The following is a 22,865-nucleotide window of genomic DNA, read 5'->3' on the forward strand; positions in this document are numbered from 1 at the left end:
TCTTAACCACTGTGCCACCAGGGAAGTCCCTCTGTTCATTTTTTTTTTAAATTTAATTAATTAATTTATTTTTGTATTTTATTTTTGGCTGTGTTGGGTCTTTGTTTCTGTGCGAGGGCTTTCTCTAGTTGCGGCAAGCGGGGGCCACTTTTCATCACGGTGCGCAGGCCTCTCACTATCGTGGCCTCTTGTTGCAGAGCTCAGGCGCCAGACGCGCAGGCTCAGTAGTTGTGGCTCACGGGCCTAGTGGCTCCGCGGCATGTGGGATCTTCCCAGACCAGTGCTCGAACCCATGTCCCCTGCATTGGCAGGCAGATTCTCAACCACTGCACCACCAGGGAACTCCCCCTCTGTTCATTTTTAATCAGTTTTTTTTTTTTTTTGCTATTGAGTTGTGTGAGTTCTTTATATATACTTTGCATATTAACTCCACATCAGATATATGATTTGCAAATATTTTCTCCCATAGGTTGCCTTTTGTTTTGTTAATGGTTCCTTTGATGTGCAGAAGCTTTTTCGTTTGATGTAGTCCCATTTGTTTATTTTTGCTTTTGTACCTTTGCTTTTGGTGTCAAATCCAAAAGATCATCACCAAGACTGGTGTCAAGGAATTTACTACCTATGTTTTCTTTTAGAAGTTTTATGGTTTCAGGTCTTATGTTCAAGTCTTTAATTCATTTTGAGTTAATTTTTGTAAGATAGTGGTCTAGTTTCATTCTTTTGCATGTGGCTGTCCAGTTTTCCTAACACCATTTATTGAAGAGACTATTCTTTCCCCACATATATTTTGACTCCTCTGTCATAAACTAATTGACCAAATATGCGTGGGTTTATTTCTGAGCTTTCTGTTTTGTTCCGTTGATTTGTGTGGTCTGTTTTTATGCCAATACCATACTGTTTTGATTACTAGCTTTGTAATATAATTTGAAATCAGGAAGCATGATGCCTCCAGCTTTGTTCTTATTTCTCAAGACTGCTTTGGCTATGCGGGGTCTTTTATGGTTCCATACAAATTTTAGGATTCTTGGTTCTATTTCTGTGAAAAATGTCATTGGAATTTTGATAGGGATTGCACTGAATCTGTACTACTTTGAGTAGTGTGGACATTTTATTTATTTATTTATTTATATTTATTTTGGCTGCCCTGGATCTTAGTTTCGGCATGTGGGATCTTCGTTGCGACGTGTGGACTTCTGAGTTGTGGCATGCAAACTCTTAGTTGTGGTATACATGCGGGATCTAGTTCCCCGACCAGGGATCGAACCTGGGCCCCCTGCATTGGGAGCGTGGAGTCTTACCCACTGGACCACCAGGGAGGTCCCAGTGTGGACATTTTAACAATAGCATTGTAACAGTCTGTGAGCACAGAGTATCTTTTCATTTGTTTGTGTCTTATTCAGTTTCTTTCATCAGTGTTTCAGTGTAGGTCTTTCACCTCCATAGTTAAATTTATTCTTAGGTATTTTATTCTTTTTGATGTGATTTTAAACAAGATTTTTTCCGCCTAATTTCTCTTTTTGGTAGTTTGTTATTAGTGTATAGAAACTCAACAGATTTTTGTATATTGATTTTTCTATCCTGCAACTTTACTTAATTCATTTGTTATTTTTTGGTGGAGTCTTTAGTGTTTTTCTGTATATAATATCATGTCACCTGCAAATAGTGACAGTTTTATTCCTTTCTTTCCAATTTGGGTGCCTTTTATTTCTGTTTCTTGCCTAATTGCTCTGGACAAGATTTCAAGTACTGTTTTGAATAGGAGTGGTGAGAGTAGGCATCCTTGTCTTATTCCAGATCTTAGAAGAAAAGCTTTCAGCTTTTCACCATTGAATATGATGTTAGCTGTGAGCTTGTCATATATGGCCTTTATTACATTGGGATACATTCCCTCTATACCTACATTTTTGAGAGTTCTTAATCATAAATAGATATTGCATTTTGTCAAATCCTTTTTCTGCATCTGTGGAGATGATCATATGATTTTTAGTCATTCTGTTAATGTGGTGTATCACACTGATTAATTAGTGAATGTTGACCCATCCTTGCATCCCTGGAGTAAATCCCACTTGATCATGGTGTATGATCCTTTTAATGTGCTGTAGAATTTGGCTTGCTAGTATTTTTTTTCAGAATTTTTGCAGCTGCATTCATTAGGGATTCTGGCTTGTAATTTTCTTTTTTTGTGGCATCCTTGTCTGATTTTGGTATCAGGGTAATGCTAACCTTATAAAATGAGTTTGGAAGTGTTCCCTGTTTTTTGGAAGAGTTTAAGAAGGATTGGTATTAGTTCTGCTTTAAATGTTTGGTAAGATTCACCAGTGAAGCCATCTGATCCTGGACTTTCATTTGTTGGGAATTTTTTGATTATGAATTCAGTCTTGATAACTTACCAGTAATCTGTCTATCAGATTTTTTTTTCCTTCACCATTGAGTTTTGGTTGATTATATGTTTCCAGGAGTTTATCCATTTCTTATAGGTTGTCAGATTTGTTGGTGTTTAATTGTTTGTAGTAGTCTCTCATGATCCTTTGTATATCTGTGGTATCAGTTGTAATGTCTCCTCTTTTATCTTTGATTTTAGTTATTTGTGTCCCCTTTTTGGTGAGTGTGCACATGTTTTTTGTGGGTTTTTTTTTTGTACACAGATGTTTATAGCAGCATTATTCATGATAGCCAAAGGTGGAAATGACCCAAATGTTCATCAGTGGACAAACAGATAAAAAAAGTGTGGTATGTCCATAAAATGGAATAGTATTTAGCAATAAAACAGAATAAAGTACTGACATATACTACAACTTGGACGAGCCCTGAAAAACTGTGCCATATAAAAGGAGTCAGTCATAAAAGTCTACATATTATGTAATCTCATTCTTATGAAAGTCCAGAATAGGCAGATACATAGACACAGAAAATAGATTAGTGGTTGCTTAGGTCTGGGCAGGGAGGGGAGAACTAGGAAGGAAGGAGGGTAGGAGAGTATTAGCTAAAGGATATAGGGTTTTTTTAAATTGAAGTATAGTTGACATATAACATTTTATTGGTTTCAGGTGTACAACATGGTGATTCAATATATGTATATATTGTGAAATGTTCATTACAGTAAGGCTATGTGAACAAGTTTTAATTTCTCTTTGATTATATATATGTTTTAATTTCTTTTGGGTATAATATAGGTTATACAGTAAATAAAATATTTTAAATTTATGGCATGAATATGTTCCATTATTCTTTAAAGCACCTGTATTTATTTAAAATTGGTATGATTCTTTTTTTTTTTTTCAGCGAGTACTGAGCCATCAAGATGATACAGCTTTGCTAAAAGCTTATATTGTTGAATGGCGAAAATTCTTTACGCAGTGTGATATTTTACCGAAGCCTTTCTGTCAACTAGAGATTACTTTAATGGGTAAACAGGGCAGCAATAAAAAATCAAATGTAGAAGACAGTATTGTTCGAAAGGTAAGTCAGTTTTCCCATTTTTCCTTAATGTTCTTCAGAAATAGGGTGAGTTGAAGACTTTCGAAAGAAATTTACACTGAAATGGGTTTTTCTACTTCACATATAAATTCCTTTTCAGCTTTTGCCGGGTTTTATTGAATAATATTAGTTTTCTTTCGTCTTTTTGTAGCTTCAGTTCTCTTTCATCTTTTATGTGGTCTTAAGCTGTAAATCTGTGTCTTCAAACACTACCTCATTTGCCTTTCCTTTTCACTTTCTCCTTTTCCTAGTTTTATCTTCATAATTTTATTTCATTATTCTTTCTCTGTACTTTTACCTTTCTATAAATTCAATTACTTTTTTTCTGTTCAAAAAGTCTTTCCTTATTAGGTTACCTTCTGGTATCTTTGTGTTTAATTGTGGCTAAACTGCTGTCATCTTTATCATTTTTTTTACTTAATTCTAGTTATTATAAACTCAGTTATGTACCATGTTTATTTTCATATTTTGCATAGTTTCTAGTTAAAAGCTCTGTGCCCAGTAACAACTCATGAATTAATGGAAAGAACTCAGCTCTGAAATTGAAGAGTCCCAGGTTTCCCTTTCAGTTCTTCAGTCAATAATGCCCTAACCTTGCTGTCCTCATTTTTCATATTCATAAATATGTGTATATATATATATATACACACATACATACACACAAATGTATTTCTACTTGTGAGAATCAAATGGAACCACAGATTTGAAAAGTAAAAAATGCTGTTTGAACTTTGAACAGCTTGCTGCTTGCTGTGATGGTTCTAGCAATCAGCTCAGGCATTTAAATAGTGGCTGGGGCTTCCCTGGTGGCGCAGTGCTTGAGAATCTGCCTGCCAATGCAGGGGACATGGGTTCGAGCCCTGGTCTGGGAAGATCCCACATGCCGCGGAGCAACTAAGCTCATGAGCCACAACTACTGAGCCTGCACGTCTGGAGCCTGTGCTCCGCAACGGGAGAGGCCACGACAGTGAGAGGCCCGCGCACCACGATGAAGAGTGGCCCCCGCTCGCCGCAACTGGAGAAAGCCCTCGCACAGAAGTGAAGACCCAACACAACCAAAAATAAATAAATTAATGAATTAATTAAAATTAAAAAAATAAATAAATAGTGGCTTGGACCTTGTTGCCCCTTCCCAGCCTTAAAATTTGTACTAATGCTGACAGCATATTCATGAATATGTATATGCCATTTTCATCATTTAAACAGAACATCCATAGGGTGGATTTGTATATTCTTTTCTTCTTGAGATTCATTATCAAACATATTTTTATTTGGTCCTTTTCACATTTATCATATTTGTACAAACATGCATATGACCATCCCAAACACACATCAGTATCTCTGAAATACAACCTTGGAACTATAGGGAAAGCAACGTTTTCCATGTATTACCATATTTAATTTTTACAACAACCACTTGAAATTTGTACTGTTATTTTCACTATTTTACAGATGAGAAAGCAGGCAAATAAGTAACAGCTGGAATTCAAATCCATTTGTGTTTGATTCTGAAACACTTGTTCTTTTGTCAGTATTTACCACATGATAGTTACCAAATTTAAATATACTGCTTTCCTGGGACTTCCTTGGTGGCGCGGTGCTTAAGAATCCCCCTGCCAGTGCAGGGGACACGGGTTGATCCCTGGTCCAGGAAAATCCCACCTGCCACAGAGCAACTAAGCCCTTGCACCACAACTACTGAGACTGCACTCTAGAGCCCACAAGCCATAACTACTGAGTCTGCGTCCCACAACTACTGAAGCCTGCGCACCCTAGAGCTCACGTGCCGCAACTGCTGAGCCCATGCACCACAACTACTGAAGCCCTTGTGCTCTAGGGCCTGAGTGCCGCAACTACTGAGCCCGCATGCTGCAACTACTGAAGCCCAGTGCGCCCGGCCCGTGCTCCGCAACAAGAGAAGCCACCGCAGTGAGAAGCCCACACACTGCAATGAAGAGTAACCCCCGCTCACCACAACTAGAGAAAGCCTGCATGCAACAATGAAGACCCAAAGCAGCCAAAAATAAAAATACATAAATAAATAAATATGTTGCTTTCCTGTAGTATTCAAGTGAATGTAGGTCTAAGAATTTCCTTTTTTAGCATTTGTACTTAAAAGTTTTTGTGTATATTTATGGTACTTGGTATATTAATAATTGAAATGATGGTATATTTTATTCTTTTTTTCCTAGCTCATGCTTGATACATGGAATGAGTCAATCTTTTCAAATATAAAGAACAGACTTCAAGATAGTGCAATGAAGCTGGTACATGCTGAAAGATTAGGAGAAGCTTTTGATTCTCAGCTTGTCATTGGCGTAAGAGAATCCTATGGTATGTTCTGAACCTTTATGATCAAATTTCCTTTTCATGGAAATTAAGACAGTTATAGAATAGTAGTATCAAAGTTAGGTTTATTAGAATATAGTCACATCTACTTTTAGTGCCACATGAAATTAAGAGTACACAAAAGATACTCTGTTTTAATGAAAACTACAAAAGTTCATATTCGTGTGGTTAATATTTATTTTCTCCATTTCACTCATTGCTTGGCTAGTGAATCTTTTTAGCAACCTATATTAGAGAAATGTAGATTTGAGTCTCTAGCTTATGAAAGGTAACTGGTTTTGTACTTATATTTTTAGGACATCAGTTAATTCCATGTGTACATTCTGGAATTTCTAAACTTTTCAGTGTCTGATAGTGATACTCTCATTTTTCATTCAATCAAATGTGCTGTTTCCTCTGACCAGAATACTTTTCCTCCTCTTTTATTTGCTAACTCATCCTCATCCTCTGTTTCCTCGTGGAGGCCTTTCCTAATTCCCAGAGTAGGTTAGGTGCTTCATAGTACCTGTGCTTCCCTGTCATAATACTTCAGTGTATTTAACTGTGTACTTGACACTGTATCTTTACTGGACATAGAATGCCTGACACAAAATAGTTGCCGATAAGAAAGTTTTATATAAATGAACCTTTATTTATCTTTGACTTGCTTTCTCCATTGCCATTATGTTTCTTTAGGTATCAAGTCTAGATTCTCATTAGCTGTGTCCCTGAAATTTATTCCTTTTTATTTCAGCTGCCACCAGTTAAGACTTCTTTGAATTCTACTTCTAGACTTTTGAAACAGTCTTCTTATAGTGATGTTATTGCTATCATTTAGCCCTTATACTTTCACAAGATTAATTTTTAAGTATAATTTTATTGGTGTTTTTCTTACCCATTTAGTGGTAGGCCATGCTAAATTCAGGTTACTTAGCCAGAGATTTGAGGTTCTCCATAACCATTCCTAACTTACTATTCTACCTTATCTTCTATTAACCTTACAATCCACGCAGACAACCTGGTTGTTACACCTCGATTTGATCTTGTGTTGTTCTACTTCTGAATATTTACTTCCTTTACTAATCAGTGTAAATCCTACTTTGTTCCTAAAGACTCAATTCAAATCTCATCTTTTCTGTGAATGGTTTCTTGATCATCCAGTTTGAAGTCAGTCCCTTTCCTATTCAAAAATAAAATAGTTCATATTATCTATACTATTTGTCACTTTACTACTCTGTATTGTTATCTTTTTAAGTTTCTTACAGAGAAGGATTTTGTCTTTTATGGCTTTATGTTCTCTTGAGCATTGTCACAGTTCCTTGAACATAACTCCTCAATATTTGTTATTTCATTTATTGTACTCAAAATACTGATTTGAATCATAATTAGAGTAAAATTTTATTTTCTGTTTTTCAGTTAACCTTTGTTCTAATCCAGAGGATAAGCTTCAAATTTATAGGGACAATTTTGAGAAGGCATACTTGGATTCAACAGAGAGATTTTATAGAACACAGGCACCCTCGTATTTACAACAAAATGGTGTACAGAATTATATGAAATATGTAAGTGAGAACTTAGTATATGTGGTAATTTGAGCTATTTTCTTGATTTTCTTAAAATGATTGCTATTTTGCTTCTGGACAGGCAGATGCTAAATTAAAAGAAGAAGAAAAACGAGCCCTACGTTATTTAGAAACAAGGCGAGAATGTAACTCTGTTGAAGCAGTAAGTAATTTTGTAATTGTTTATTCTTTGAGATTATTTGAAGTACAGTAGCCCAGGGGTGGTATATTCATGAAGCAAGTAACATTATTTATCCTTTCTCATTTCTGTGACCAATATTACTAACTGATTTTAGTACTCGTTCCCAGTGAACCAAAGCACAACTTCAGAAGGCACCTTACTCAGAACTCCTTGTTCTTCAGAGCTAATGTGCAAGATAAAATCTGTTTGCCATCCCTACTCTAGACTTTTCTATATTTAATGTACTTAATTTTTAATCAATCTCCTATTATGTTTTTTGTGCCTACCTAAAGTTAACCATATTAGGGATTTTCAGGTATCAAGTAGAGTATGCTCCTGAGAGATACAGTTGATTCTCAATATTGATGGGAATTACATTCTGTAAAATAGTGGCTGCGAACACTGAATGAATGAGCACCAAACCATTACTACTAGGGGATATTTCTTCTTGTTATGGGAGGGTGTTTCCAAACTTTTCTTGTCGTGAGATAGAATATTAATTACTTGATAAGAGAACATCAGTCTTTTAAATAGTTTTTATTTATTTTATGTTGTAAGTTCCTCATTAAAAGAAAGAAATGATCAGAGGTAGTAGCCATGCTACAGTGTCTATTCTGGTGTTTTCTTTTACATGGATGACGACCTTAGTGTGCTCTGTTAAGGAATTTAAGAATCAAGTTTAGATAGAGTGTTAGAAATTGCTCAAATATAGCAATAATATTTCTTCCAGTTCCTTTCAATCTTTGGAACATACAAACTAGATTTAGATTCACATTCAAAGAAGTAACATTCCAGTTTGCTTACAACCAGACATTTTTCAACTATGGATGGGATTTCTTTTTTTCTTACTTCTGATTTTTCTTTGGCTTCTTCCATCGTGAGTGATAGTCATGTTTATTTATTCAGAAATTGGACTGAGTTGGGTCTTTTTTCCCTTTTTTGCTTGTTTTGCTTTTTATTATGTGCAGTATATATACTCTTTCAAATAACTCTGATATTGGCCAGAGAAGGGGGCAAATTTAGTGGTTGCTTATAGAAGTTCTCTATAGAGATTTAAAGCCAGACTTGAACTTCATTCAGAAGGTAGGGAGGCCATTGAATATTTTTTAAACAAATAATGCTACGCTCAAACTTATCCATCAGAAAAATTAATCTAGTGTCAGTATGAAAGATTAATTGGAATTGGGGGGACTTACCTGGTGGTCCAGTGGCTAAGACTCTGTGCTCCCAATGCATGGGGCCTGGGTTCGATCCCTGGTCAGGGAACTAGATCACTCATGCCACAACTGAAGATCCTGCGTGCCGCAACTAAGACCCGCACAGCCAAATAAATAAATTTTTAAAAATTGGAGTGGGGAATAGCTTGGAATAGAAAGTGGGAGGCTTTTGCAATAATTCAAGCAAGGTATTAGGAGTGCCAGATAGGGTTATAGCAGTGGGAATGGAAAGAGAGGGTAGAGACAGACTTCCCAGAGGTGGAACATTGTAATATGAATGGGGCTGATATTGGAGAGAATTGAGTCAACAGAGTTTCTAAGGTTTTGGCTTGGGAGAATTGTGCTGCTGCGGGAAGATCAGGTATAAGAATAAATCTTTGTAGTGAGGGAGAAAGATGAGTTTAGTTAGAGGGATTTGAATATTTTGAGTTGATTGTGGTGTGCCTGTACCACCTGGATGGGGATGTTGTAAGTTTGTAAGATAGAGTTGTTCTTCTATTCTTATACTCTATTTTATACATCTTAGTTGTGTCATATTTTTAGTAAACTTAAAGAAATTCAACTATAGAGGTCCAACTAATACAGTGAATAGGAGAGAGCAAGAAAAAGAATGAGAAAGGTAGAGATAAATACACATGAAAACTTGTATAGAACAGTTAAGTCTCCCTTTCTACTTTAAAATACACACACACATTTTGGGAAAAACTTGAAATAGAAGATGTGAATTTGCTCTTCCATGGATACCAAGTGTGAACATCTTACCAAGCTGAATGATTCTAGAGTTTAAAGATAAGTTTTTGTTTTGTTTCAACAAAGACCCTAAGTGCAATATAATGTGCTTGCAAAGAAATTGTGCTTTATTGGGGAAGTAAGAGGTCTGTTTGTATGGTTGGTTTTGATTGTCTGCTTATTTTTCTTAAATCAACTATTTTGATTGAAGTATAACATATATACAGAAAAGTGTACAAAAATCTCAAGTATAAGTGAGTTATCACAAAGTGAACATACCTGTGAAATTACCAGAAAAAGAATTATCAGCAAGTAAGAAACCTTCCATCATGCTCCCTCCAAAGTATTATTACCATCTTTTTTTCCAAAGGTTATCACTTTCCTATCTCTTAAGAACATAGATTAATATTAATCAGTGACCACTATATAGTTTGTACAGCAAAATTTGGTGCAGAGAAGACATTAAGTATGAAAACTATAGAATTAACTAACATTGGTAATTTAAGGCTTAATGCAGATACATTACTGTATTATATACCTTACTGAGCTAAGGCTATTATACTATGTACATAATATTTGTTATATATTTGTTAATTTACAGTTTCTGTTTCCAAAGAGAAATGGTGTGTTAAAGTGAAGTATGTTGTAATGGAAGGAACAGTAAACCAAAAAATCACCAAGTCTGGGGTTCTAATTTAATATGCATAAAGTATGAACAGTATTATTTGAATAGTTACTAAGAAAAGTCACTTCCATAATTGAAAATTATTCAGAGCAGACTTACTGCTCTAAATTCTGTCTTACAGGAATTATCAGCCATCAGAACATGCTATGCTATATCTTAATGCTTTATTGATACTAGTTTTCGTCTGTACTTACCTATTAGGCTATTACTAGTGGAAGACAGTTACCTGTCAGCTCATATGGGGCTACACAAATGATGCACACCAGAATTTAATCTTAAAGTATGTACATTTTCGACATTTGTGTTTTCTCTGAAAATTAGGAAATTATTATGATTTATCACTTACCTTTTTTGAATGTTGTAAGTCTTGATCTTAATCTTCTAAACCTGATTACTTTTCAGTATCATAGGAAAACAAATTTCTGGGCCAGTGTTCTGTATAATAGAGCAAGTCTCACCTAAGTAGTACCCAGTTGTGAGGCCAGGCCTAATAAAGGCCAAATATACATTTCAAGTAATGTTCATATAGTGCTTAGCAGCTTACTGAATTCCTTCCTTGTTTATAAGAGTTTTATTTTGTTCTTTTGGGTATTCTAAACATCTGATTATATCTTTCTTTCTAATATTAATATCTCTTATTTCCTTCAGTTGATTAAATCTGTTAATGGTTTATTTTAGAAAAATGTTAATAATATTGGGGATCCTTGTCTTCTTTCAGTGTTTGATAGGAGTGCTTCTAAATGGTGCTTCTAAAGCACCATTAAGCATGATGCTTCTTTCTGGCATGATGTATGCATTTTATGATGCTAAGAAAGTACTCACTTATTTTTCTTTTATTAAGAATATTATCAGGAATTATCTACCTTAGCCCTAAAGCCATCTTATTTTATGGAGAATCATTAGAGGCATTTCCATGAAGATCATAAACAAGGCAAGGACACCCACTATTTCTACTTCTGTTGAACAGCACATTAGAAGTATTAGCCCATGCAGTTAAACTACAGAAATCAATTAGAGGCATAGAATGGGTAAGCCAAAAGGAAAACTGTCTCATTTTAGAGATGATATGATAGTACTTTGTCTGGAAAACTCCACAGTCGATGATAAAACTCAAACAGTAAAGTAATTCAGGAAAGTGGCAGGATATAAAATTAACATACAAATATCAGTCTTCATATACACAAATAATAAACAGAGGATATAAGGTTAGGGTAAACCTTACTTATAGTAGTAACAAAGAAAATTAAATACTTGGGAAAAATCTAGTAAGAAATGTGTGAAACCTGTAAGAGGAAAAGTTTTAGGCACTCCAAAGACACAGATGTAGACTTGAAAAAATGGAAAGATATCTCTTATTCTTAAATTCTATGACTTGAAAGATACAGATATCAGTTCTTCTCTAAATTAATTTATATATTTCCTGTAATTCCAATAAAAATACCAACAACTGTTTATTGAAATTAGACAAGTTGAAAATAAGTTCATGTGGAAAAATAAACATGTAAGAATGGCCAGGAAAACACTGGAAAATAAAAACTTTGAAGAGAACTAGCCCTACCAGACATTAAAACATACTATATAAATTCTCTGTAATTAAGTGGTGTGGTATTACAATAGAAGAAACAAAAAGAAGATGAAATGAACAGAGAAGAACTACAAGAACAACTGGAAAACAGGGAATAAAAGGGCCATAAGTAAACACATACCAATAATTACTTTATATGTCAGTGGACTAAATGCACTGATCAAAAGACATAGGGAGGGATGGGATTTCCCTGGTGGTGCAGTGGTTAATAATCTGCCTGCTGGTGCAGGGGACATGGGTTTGAGCTCTGGTCCAGTAGGATCCCACATGCTGTGGAGCAGCTAAGCCCATGTGCCACAACTATTGAGCCCATGTGCCACAGCTACTGAAGCCTGTGTGCCTAGAGCCCATGCTCTGCAACAAGAGAAGCCACTGCAATGAGAAGCCCTCACACCGCAACGAAGAGTAGCCCCTGCTCACTGCAACTAGAGAAACCCTGTGCACAGCAATGAAGACCCAACACAGCCATAAATAAATTAAAAAAAAAAAAAGACATAGGGAGGTTAATTGGATAAAAAAACAAGACCCTTAAGTATGCTGGCTACAAGAGACTCCCTTTAGGATGAAGGACACACAGACTGAAAGTAGATATGGGATAAGTTATTTCATGCAAACAGAAATGACAAGAAAGCAGGGGTAGCAATACTCATTTCAGAAAAAATTAAAGGCCATGATGAATGACAAAGAAGGGCAGTATATTATGATAAAGGAATTGATACAAGAAGAGGATATTATACTTGTTAACATATGTGCACCCAATCCAGGAACACCTAAGTATAAAGTAAATACAGATATAAAGGGAGAAATTGACAGTTAATACAGTAATAGTAGGACCCCACTGACATCAGTGGTCATGTCATCCAGACAGACAATAAGGCAGCAGAGATCCTGAATGGCAGAATAGATGAGTTGGATTTAATTGTTATCAACGGGACATTCCATCCAAAAAAAAGGGCAGAATAAACATTCTTTTCAAGTGCGCATGGAACACTTTCCAGGATAGGTCACATACTAGGTCACAAAACAAGACTTAACAAATTTAAGAGGATAGAAATTACATCAAGAGTTTTTTCTAATCACAACAGTGTGAAACTAGAAATCAATCATAGAAAGAAAAGTGGATAAATAACAAACATGTGGAGACTAAACAACATGCTGCTAAAAATCCAGTGAGTCAATGATGAAACTCAAAGAGGAAATCAGAAAATACCTCTGGACAAATGAAAATGGAAACACCGCTTTCCAAAATCAATGGGATGCAGCAAAAGCAGTTCTAAGAGGGACGTTCATAGCAACTTCAGGACTTCCTCAAGAAACAAGAAAAATCTCAACCTAACCTACCACCTAAAAGAATTAGAAAAAGAAGAGCAAACAAAGCCTAAAGTCAGGAGAAGGAAAGAAATATAAAGATCATAGAGGAAAAAAAATAAAGATTAAAAAAAACCAAATTAAAAGATTATTAAAACCAAGAGCTGGTTTGTTTTTTTTTTTAATTTATTTATTTATTTATTTATGGCTGTGTTGGGTCTTCGTTTCTATGTGAGGGCTTTCTCCAGTCATGGCAAGTGGGGGCCACTCTTCATCGCGGTGCGCAGGCCTCTTACTATCGCGGCCTCTCGTTGCGGAGCACAGGCTCCAGATGCGCAGGCTCAGTAATTGCGGCTCACGGGCCCAGTTGCTCCGCGGCATGTGGGATCTTCCCAGACCAGGGCTTGAACCCGCATCCCCTGCATTGGCAGGCAGATTCTCAACCACTGCGCCACCAGGGAAGCCCTAAGAGCTGGTTTTTTTGAAAAGATAAAATTGATAAATCTTCAGCCAGGCTCACAAAGAAGAAACCGATAGGATCCGAATAAACAAAATAAGAAATGAAAGAGGAGAAAGAACAACTGATACCACAGAGATAAAAAAATAAATCAATTGAAGAGGAGGGAACACTCTCAGATTCATTCTATGAGGCCTAATACCAATAGCAAACAAAGACACTACAAGAAAAGAAAATTAGAGGCTAATATCTTTCATGAATACAAATGCAAAAATCCTCAACAAAATATTAGCAAATCGCATACAACAATATGTAAAAAGGATCATACACCATGATCAAATTGGATTTATTTCAGGGTCACAAGGATGATTCAGCATATGCAAATCAGTGTAATACACCACATTAAAGAAAGGAAAGATAAAAATCACGGTATCATCTCAGTAGATGCAGAAAAAGCATTTGAAAAAATTCAACATCTGTTCATAGTAAAAACTCTTATCAAAGTGGGTATAGAGGGAACATAACAAAGGCCACTTACAGCAAACCCACAGTCAGCATAGTACTCCATGGTGAAAAGCTGAAAGGTTACCCACTAAATTCAGGAACAAGATAAGGATGCCCATTCTAGCTGCTTCTATTTAACCTAGTATTGGAAGTCCTACCCACAGCAGTAAGACAAGAAAAAGAAAAGGTATCCAAATTTAAAGGGAAGAGGTAAAATTGTCACTATTTGCAGATGGCATGATACTCTGTAACAGAGAACCATAGTGTCTTCGCCCCAAAACTATTAGAACTAAGAAATGAATTCAGCAGAGTTGCAGAATACAAGATTAATGTACTTCTATTTCTGTTCAGTTTCTATACACTAATAATAAAATATCAGAGAATGTAGAAACCAATCTCATTTAAAATTACATCAAAAAATGTAAATACCTAGGAATAAACTTAACCAAGGAGATTAAAGACATATACTCTGAAAACTATAAACCATTGATGAAGGAAATTGAAGATGATTCAAAGAAGTGGAATGATATCCCATGCTTGCTTGGATTGGAAGAATTAATATTTTGAAAATGGCCATACTACCCAAAGCAATCTACAGATTTACTGCAATCCCTATTCAAAATACCCGTGACATTTTTCACAGAACTAGAACAAATAATCCTAAAATTTATATGGGACCACAAAAGGCCCTGAATTGCCCAAGCAATCCGACACTCTCTTCAACAAGTGGTGTCTGGGGAAACTATATAGCCATGTGTAAAACAGTGAGATTAGAACATTCCCTCACACATACACAAAAATAAGTTCAAAGTAATTTAAAAACATAAATGTAAGACCTGAAACCATAAAGCTCCTAGAAGAGAATATATTCAGGACACTTTGTCATAAAGCGTAGCAATATTTTCTTGGATGAGTCTCCCAAGGCAAAAGAAGTGAAAACAAAAGTAAACAAATGGGGCCTAATTAAACTTAAAAGCTTTTGCACAGCAAAGGAAACCATCAAGAAAACGAAAACAATCTGGGAGAAAATATTTGCAAATGATGCAGCCGACAGGGATTAACAAGGATTTGTTAATATCCAAAATGTAGGAACAGCTCATAAAACTCAATATCAGGAAAAAAAAAACCCAATCAAAAAATGGGCAGAAGACCTGAATAGACATTTCTCCAAAGAAGACATAGAGATGGCTAAAAGGCATATGAAAAGATGTTCAACATTGCTAATTATTAGAGAAATGCAAATCAAAATTACACTGATGAACCACCTCACACCTGTCAGAATGGCTATAATCAAAAAGTTCACAAATAACAACTGTTGGAGAGGATGTGGAGAAAAGGGTACTCTTGTACACTGTTGTTGGGAATGCAAGTTAGTGCAGCCGCAATGGAGAACAGTATGGAGGTTCCTTAAAAAACTGAAAATAGAGTTACTATACTGTCCAGCAATCCCACTCCTGGTTATATATCTGGAAAAGACAAAAACTCTTCATTCGAAAGGGTACATGCACCCCAATGTTCATAGCAGTGCTATTTGCAATAGCCAAGACATGGAAGCCACCCACGTACCCATCAACAGATGATTGGATTAAGATGTGGGGTGTATGTGTTCTCATACACACAAACACACACACAATGGAATATTACTCAACCATAAAAAAAGAATGAAATATTGCCATTTGCAGCAACATGGATGGACCTAGAGATGAAATGAATCAGAGAAAGACATGCACAGTATGGTATCACTTACATGTGGAATCTAAATGATACAAATATATAAAACAGAAACAGTCATAGATATAGGAAGCAAACTTGTGGTTACCAAAGGGGTAAGGGAAGAGGGGAGAGATAAATTAGGGGTATGGGATTAACAGATACAAACTACTGTATATAAAATAGATAAGCAACAAGGATATACTGTATAGTGCAGGGAATTATACCTATTACCTTATAATAACTATAATGGAGTATAGTATGCAAAAATACTGAATCACTTTGCTGTATACCTAACTAACTGTACACCTATCTGAAAGTAATACAATGTTTTAAATCAACTATGAATTGATTTTAATAAAAATACATAAGTTAAAAAAATAGTGTGATATTGACACATGAATAGATAGTGGACTAGTGGAATGGAATAGAAAGTGCAGAATTATATATGACAAAGGTTGGATGTCAAATCAGTGGCAGTAAAGATGGTTATGGGACGACTCAGCAGATACTTGGAAAAAGATCTTTTGATCTGTATTTTACACCATTCAGAAAAATAAACCCCAAATAGATCAGGGATCTAAGTGTTAAAAATGGAATCATACAAGTACTAGAAGAATTCCTCTTTAACTTTGGCGTAGAGAGAGGTTTTTTATTATGACTCAAAGTTCAGAGTCAGTAAAAGAAAAGACTGACAAATGTGACTATACACTAAAAAAGTTGCAATCTTAGAAGTTCTCATCATAAGAAAATAAAATTTTTAACTATGTATGTAATTATGTATGTATGTTAACTGGACTTAATTGTGGTGACTTAATTCACAATGTATACAATTATCTATTTATTATGTTGCACACCTTAAACTAATGTTATATGGCAATTATACCTCAATAAAAATAAAATAATTTTAAAAATTAAAAAAAATGTAATTGCAAAAAGCACAATCAGCAAAGTTAAAAATCAGCTCACAACCTGGGAAAAAGAATTTGAAATATATGTCACAGACAAAAGCCTAATATCCCTACTATATAAAGTTCTACTATATAAAGAACTTTTAAAAATTGAGGAACAAAAAATGATAAATATCTGGTAGAAAAAAGTTGGAAAAAAGATACAGATATATACTTAATACTGGCCATCAAACATGAAAAATGTTCAGATTTTTAGAGAAGAATTCTCTAAAAATGTGGAGGGAAATTGACGATCACTATTAGGTACAATCACACTAATAGTTGTTGCAGACAAGCTCCACTAATAGATACTAAAATCAGTGGCCAAAGGTTTGAGGTAGAATTGACAGTTTCAGAGTATCTTCCTCAAGATATTTGGTAAGGGAAAAATAGTTACTATGATGGAGAAACCAAAAAAACACTTATCTTAATCAAGTGATCAAGGTTAACATAACCAGTAATAGGACGTATTGATATTATGTACCCCTTGATATGATACACTAAGAAGAGTACAAAATCATTTCTGTTGTATTCTTGTCAAAAATTAATACTCTTATTCTAATGAGAAAATTTTAGACAATCCCTATTTTGGGGGCAGTCTACAAAATAACTGGCTACTATTCTTTAAAAGTGTCAAGATCCTACCTAAGGAGGCAAAAGACCTGTACACAGAAAACTGTAGGATACTGATGAAAGAAACCAAAATGACACAAACAGATGGCGAGATACACCAAGTTCTTGGATTGGAAGAATTAATATTGTGAAAATGACTATACTACCCAAAGCAATCTACAGATTCAGTGCAATCCCTATCAAATTACCAATGGCATTTTTCACAGAACTAGAACAAAAAATTTTACAATTTGTGTGGAAACACAAAAGACCCCGAATAGCCAAAGCAATCTTGAGAAAGAAAAACGGAGCTGGAGGAATCAGGCTCCCTGACCTCAGACTATACTACAAAGCTACAGTAATCAAGACAGTATGTTACTGGCACAAAAACAGAAATATAGATCCATGGAGCAGGATATAAAGCCCAGATACAAACCCACACACCTATGGTCACCTAATCTATGACAAAGGAGGCAAAAATATATACTACAATGGAGAAAAGACAGCCTCTTCAGTAAGTGGTGCTGGGAAAACTGGACATGTAAAGGAATGAAATTAGAACATTCCCTAACACCACACACAAAAATAAACTCAAAATGGATTAAAGACCTAAATGTAAAGCCAGACACTATAAAACTCTTAAAGGAAAACATAGACAGAACACTGACATAAATCGCAGTGAGATCTTTTTTGACCCACCTCCTAGAGTAATGGAAATAAAAACAAAAATAAACAAATGGGACCTAATTAAAAGCTTTTGCACAACAAAGGAAACCATAAACAAGACAAAGAGACAACCTTCAGAATGGGAGAAAATATTTGCAAACAAAGCAACTGACAAAGGATTAATCTCCAAAATATACAAGCAGCTCATGCAGCTCAATATCAAAAAAACGACCTAATCAAAAAATGGGCGGAAGACCTAAATAGAAATTTCTCCAAAAAACATACAGGTGGCACGTGGAAAGGTGCTCAACATCACGAATTAGTAGAGAAATGCAAATCAAAGCTAGGATGAGGTATCACCTCATACAGGTCAGAATGGCCATCATCAAAAAATCTACAAACAAATGCTGGAGAGCATGTGGAGAAAAGGGACCCCTCATTGCACTGTTGGTAGGAATGTAAATTGATACAGCCATGTAAATGGAAAACAGTATGGGGGTTCCTTAAAAAACTAAAAATAGAATTATCATATGACCCAGCAATCCCACTACTGGGCATATACCCAGGGAAAACCATAATTCAAAAAGACACATGCACCCCTGTGTTCTCAGCAGCACTATTTACAATAGCCAAGACATTGAAGCAACCTAAATGTCCATCAACAGAGGAACGGGTAAAGAAGATGTGGTACGTGTATACAATGGACTATTACTCAGCCATAAAAAGGAATGAAATTGGGTCATTTGTAGAGACGTGAATGGACCTAGAGACTGTCGTACAGAGTGAACTAAGTCAGAAAAACAAATATCGTATATTAACGCACATATGTGGAATCTAGAAAAATGGTATAGATGAAATCTATTTGCAAAGCAGAAATAGAGACACAGAGGTAGAGAACTGATGCATGGATACCAAGAGGGAAAGAGGAGGATGGGAGGAACTGGGAGATTGGGATTGACATATACACTATTGATACTGTGTATAAAATAGATAACTAATGAGAACATATTGTATAGCACAGGGAACTCTACTTAATGCACTGTGGTGACCTAAATGGGAAGGAAATCCAAAAAAAGAGGGAATATATGTATATGTATAGCTGATTCATTTTGCTGTATAGTAGAAACTAACAGAACATTGTAAAGCAACTATATGCCAATACAAATTAATGCGTGAAGATCATAACACACACACATGGACCAAGAAATTGTCACAGATTGGAGGAGGCTAGGAAAACTAACAACAAAATGTAATCTGGGTTTGTAGATAGCATCCTGGAATAGGAAAAACTGGTGAATTTCTAATAAGGTCTGTAGTTAATTAATATCATACGAATATTATTTTCATGGTTTTGATAGTTGTGCTGTAGTTACGTAAAAAGTTACCATTATGGGAAATAGGGTGATGGATGTATAGGAACTCTATTTTTACAACTTTTATGTAAGACTAAAATCAAAATAAAATGTAAAAAAAAAAAGAATATTGTGAAGAATGCCTTTATTATTTGGGAAGCATCAATGGAGATGATCATGTGGCATTTTCCTCCATTGAACTAATTCAGGAAATCACATTAACAGAGTTCCTAACATAATAGCATTCTTTCATTTTAGGATAGAACAGAAAGTCTCCCTGCCTTTTTTTTTTTGGCCACACTGTGCAGCATGTGGGATCCTAGTTCCCCAACCAGGGATTGAACCCGTGCCCCCTCCAATGGAAGTGTGGAGTCTTAACAACTGGACCTCCAGGGAAGTCCCAAAGTCCCATTTTTAATGGATAAAAATTTATACCCCAAAGGGATTTTGACATATACTATATAGCCAATAAAAGTTACTCTCAAGATGTTTCTGTTTTTTATACGTAAAATGTTTAAATGTTTGGTTTAGCATGTAATCACAATATTTTTAGGATCCTTTTATCGATTTATCCTAATTCAACTTTCATGTGAATTTGCTTGTCATCAGTACAGCAGATTCTAATAGAGATGAATCGAAGAAAAGTGAGTTATGCTGTGAGTTGTTTAGATAGGCTAATATATTGATATTTTGAACTGAAATCTCTAGGCCAGAGATTTTCAATGAAGATAGTATCTACCTCCAGCGAGTGTTATAGAAATTTGTGGAGGCTTTTTTTTTTTTTTTTGGTTGTCACAATGATTGATTTTTAGTGAATGTAGTCCAGGAATGCTACATGTCTCACAGTGCTCAGACTGTCCCACATAAATAAGAATTAGCCCATATCCCAAAAATAATATTCAGTGGTCCCACTGGCCACTCATGTAAATGAAAATCTTGTTTACACTTAGTTATCTGAGTCTAGAATTTAATTTCATTTTACTTTTAAACCAAAACATTTTTGCATGATATTAGTAATACACTTCATTTTCTAGGTATATTATTGTGTAAATTGAGCAATGAAAATATATTTTTTGTTTGGAATCTTAAATTTTTTTCACTTTTGGAAATTTATATCATCTATAGTGATACTGCTCATGGTATCTGAGTCACCAATGAACCTGTGTTAAATTGAAGTCAGGACCATGATTGCTGCCAGTTTGTCCCTCCAGTTTGTGACCTGAGAGGAGTCTTGTCCCACCGGTTTTAATTAGCCTAGCTCTAATTGGCCTAGCTTGGGTTGAGTGCCCAAACTTGGATCAAATGCTTTGTGTGTGTGTCTTTGTACACATGTGCAAGCATGCTTGAGTTGTCAAGGTGTTTGTAGTAGGTATGATATAGTAATACTTGACTCATCCAGAAGATAACCCTTTTAGCAACTTTAGCTACTTGCAGTTCAGTGGAGAACTTAAAAAGTAAGTTAGGCCAAGAGTTCTGAGCAGCTGCATTGCATTAGATGTCTGACCGGCCCAGTGTTCAACTTCTACTTATAGGAGAACAACTTAGCCCCACCCAGATCCAGCTTAGCCCCAACACAATTCTAATGAGCTTGGTTATCACTGGATGGGCCTCTAGCAGATGAGCACTGTATTTTATTAAAACCGGGTAAGAGGCTTCAGAGCTGTGCTGCTTGAAGAGGCATTATTGACAGAAAAGTGACACATAACCGTAAGAAAAGAACGAGAAAAAATATGAAACAAAATTACTTAAAATTTTTTTTCTGTGGCTATTAGTATTTTAGGTGATAGTCCTGTATAGCTTGGTTTTACCTGAAGGCAGTCATTTATTATTTATTATGCACCTAAACTATGTCAGGCCTTGTGCTAGTGGTGATAAGAAGATAGAACGGGTTCCTATCTTCAAAGTAACACTAGAATAAAATGGGTTGTTTATACAGTGGAATAATGGAATAGAGAGTGAAATGGTGATGGCAAGTCTTCATTTCTTCTCATTGACCAGAGCTCTGATAGGGAAGCAGTGTATTACACTGGTTAGGGACATACATGTTGGAAGAAGATGAGGATTTGAATTCCATTGTCATTTTACCAGCTGTGTGCCCTTTGGCAAGTTCGTCAACCTTTGTAATCCTTGTTTTCCTAACTGTAAAGTGGGGTAATACCCACTTGTGTTTGATGAACTACTGTATCAAAACATTTAAATGCTGTGCCTGGCATGGTAGTTTTTACTGTTAGGGCTGTGGTTTACAGAAGTTGCTTACTGATTCTCAGATAGACACTATTTTACTACCTGTGCAAAATATTGATAAAAAATGGAATTAGCAACAAGGTCAAAAGTCATAAGTTGTTAACATTAAAGTAAGTAAAGTACTTGTTAACCTTGAGTATTTAAGTATATTAAGGGTGGTATTTAAAAAGTCAAGGTGAGTCTAACTGACTCCATTGGTCTATGTAGAGTTAACTTGTGTAACTAGTTGAGAAATGAAGCAAGAAGCACTGGTTATAAAGGTTTAAAAAAACCTTTAAAAAAAAAAACAAACAAAAGTTAATTTTGAGAATAGCCTACCACACATGGAATGAATGAATCCTTGAATACATACACATATCCTTGTATGGTTAAAGACCTGATAATGATAAAGTAGAATCTTAAGATGGAGTAATCTAGGATGATTTTTAATTCAACTCCTCTATTTTATAGCTAAGGGAAAAGCAAGTTATTACTTATAGGGAATTACATAACTAACAAAAATCAGATCTGTTCCTATTGTTTTTATTAAACTTCAGTGAAGTAGCATTAATTGTGCAAATTGAATACCACTAAAAAAAGACTCTAGTACATCAGTTAGCCTGCGTTATCCCACCTTTCTCATCTTCACAGAGCTATGCATTCATTCATTAAACAAATACTGAGTGCCTGCTGTGTTTTATGGCAGGCATCATCCTTGAAGAGTTTTGCTATAAAGGAAGGTAAAACATCAAGCACATTGATAGTTAAAGTGTTTCACCTTGCAGACCTCTGGGGAGATTGCTATGGATTTAGAAGTTGTGCTCATCTCAGGCAAAATACAGGAGTTGATGACATATGGCAAAAAGTTTTTTTCTTCACGGAAGCTAGCAAAAGGAGACAGAAAGGGAATACAAGGTGAGAGAGATGGTTTATCACTATCCTTTCCATTCAAGATGTATTTTTCAAATAACAAATATATATACTCAGGGTTGACTCTGTATGTAGAACTTTGGTAAATGATGGGGAGAAAAATACAAAAGAGGAATAACATGGTCCCTGCCCTCAAGAAACTGACCCTCTTGTTAAGACAAGACTCTGGAGATAAGGAGAGAACTCTATCAAGCAACCTCCCTTTCTTCTTTTTGCCTACAGAAAATAGTTTTCTAAAGGATTTTCAGTACACAGGGATCTATACCATGATTCTTCTCTTTATTTTTTAAAAAAATATTTGTTATGAAACTTTTCAAATATTTTCAGAAGTAGAGAAAATAGTGTAATGAACCCCACCCTCCAAACCTAGCCAGCAGATTCAACAATGA

At 35.4% G+C, this 22,865-nt stretch overlaps 1 protein-coding gene across 1 annotated transcript in view; it reads left to right on the forward strand.

The window, feature by feature from the left end:
• The window catches only part of CUL5 (cullin 5), a 99,627-nt gene that overhangs the window by 40,921 nt on the left and 35,841 nt on the right, over positions 1-22,865 (forward strand). The window contains exons 4-7 of the mRNA XM_068555696.1: positions 3,283-3,459; positions 5,670-5,811; positions 7,222-7,367; positions 7,450-7,530. Of these exons, the coding sequence (XP_068411797.1) occupies positions 3,283-3,459; positions 5,670-5,811; positions 7,222-7,367; positions 7,450-7,530 (546 nt within the window). The remainder of the gene's footprint in view (positions 1-3,282; positions 3,460-5,669; positions 5,812-7,221; positions 7,368-7,449; positions 7,531-22,865) is intronic.

The sequence above is a fragment of the Eschrichtius robustus genome, chromosome 11 (genome assembly GCF_028021215.1).
Source record: "Eschrichtius robustus isolate mEscRob2 chromosome 11, mEscRob2.pri, whole genome shotgun sequence".
Lineage (NCBI taxonomy): Eukaryota > Metazoa > Chordata > Mammalia > Artiodactyla > Eschrichtiidae > Eschrichtius > Eschrichtius robustus.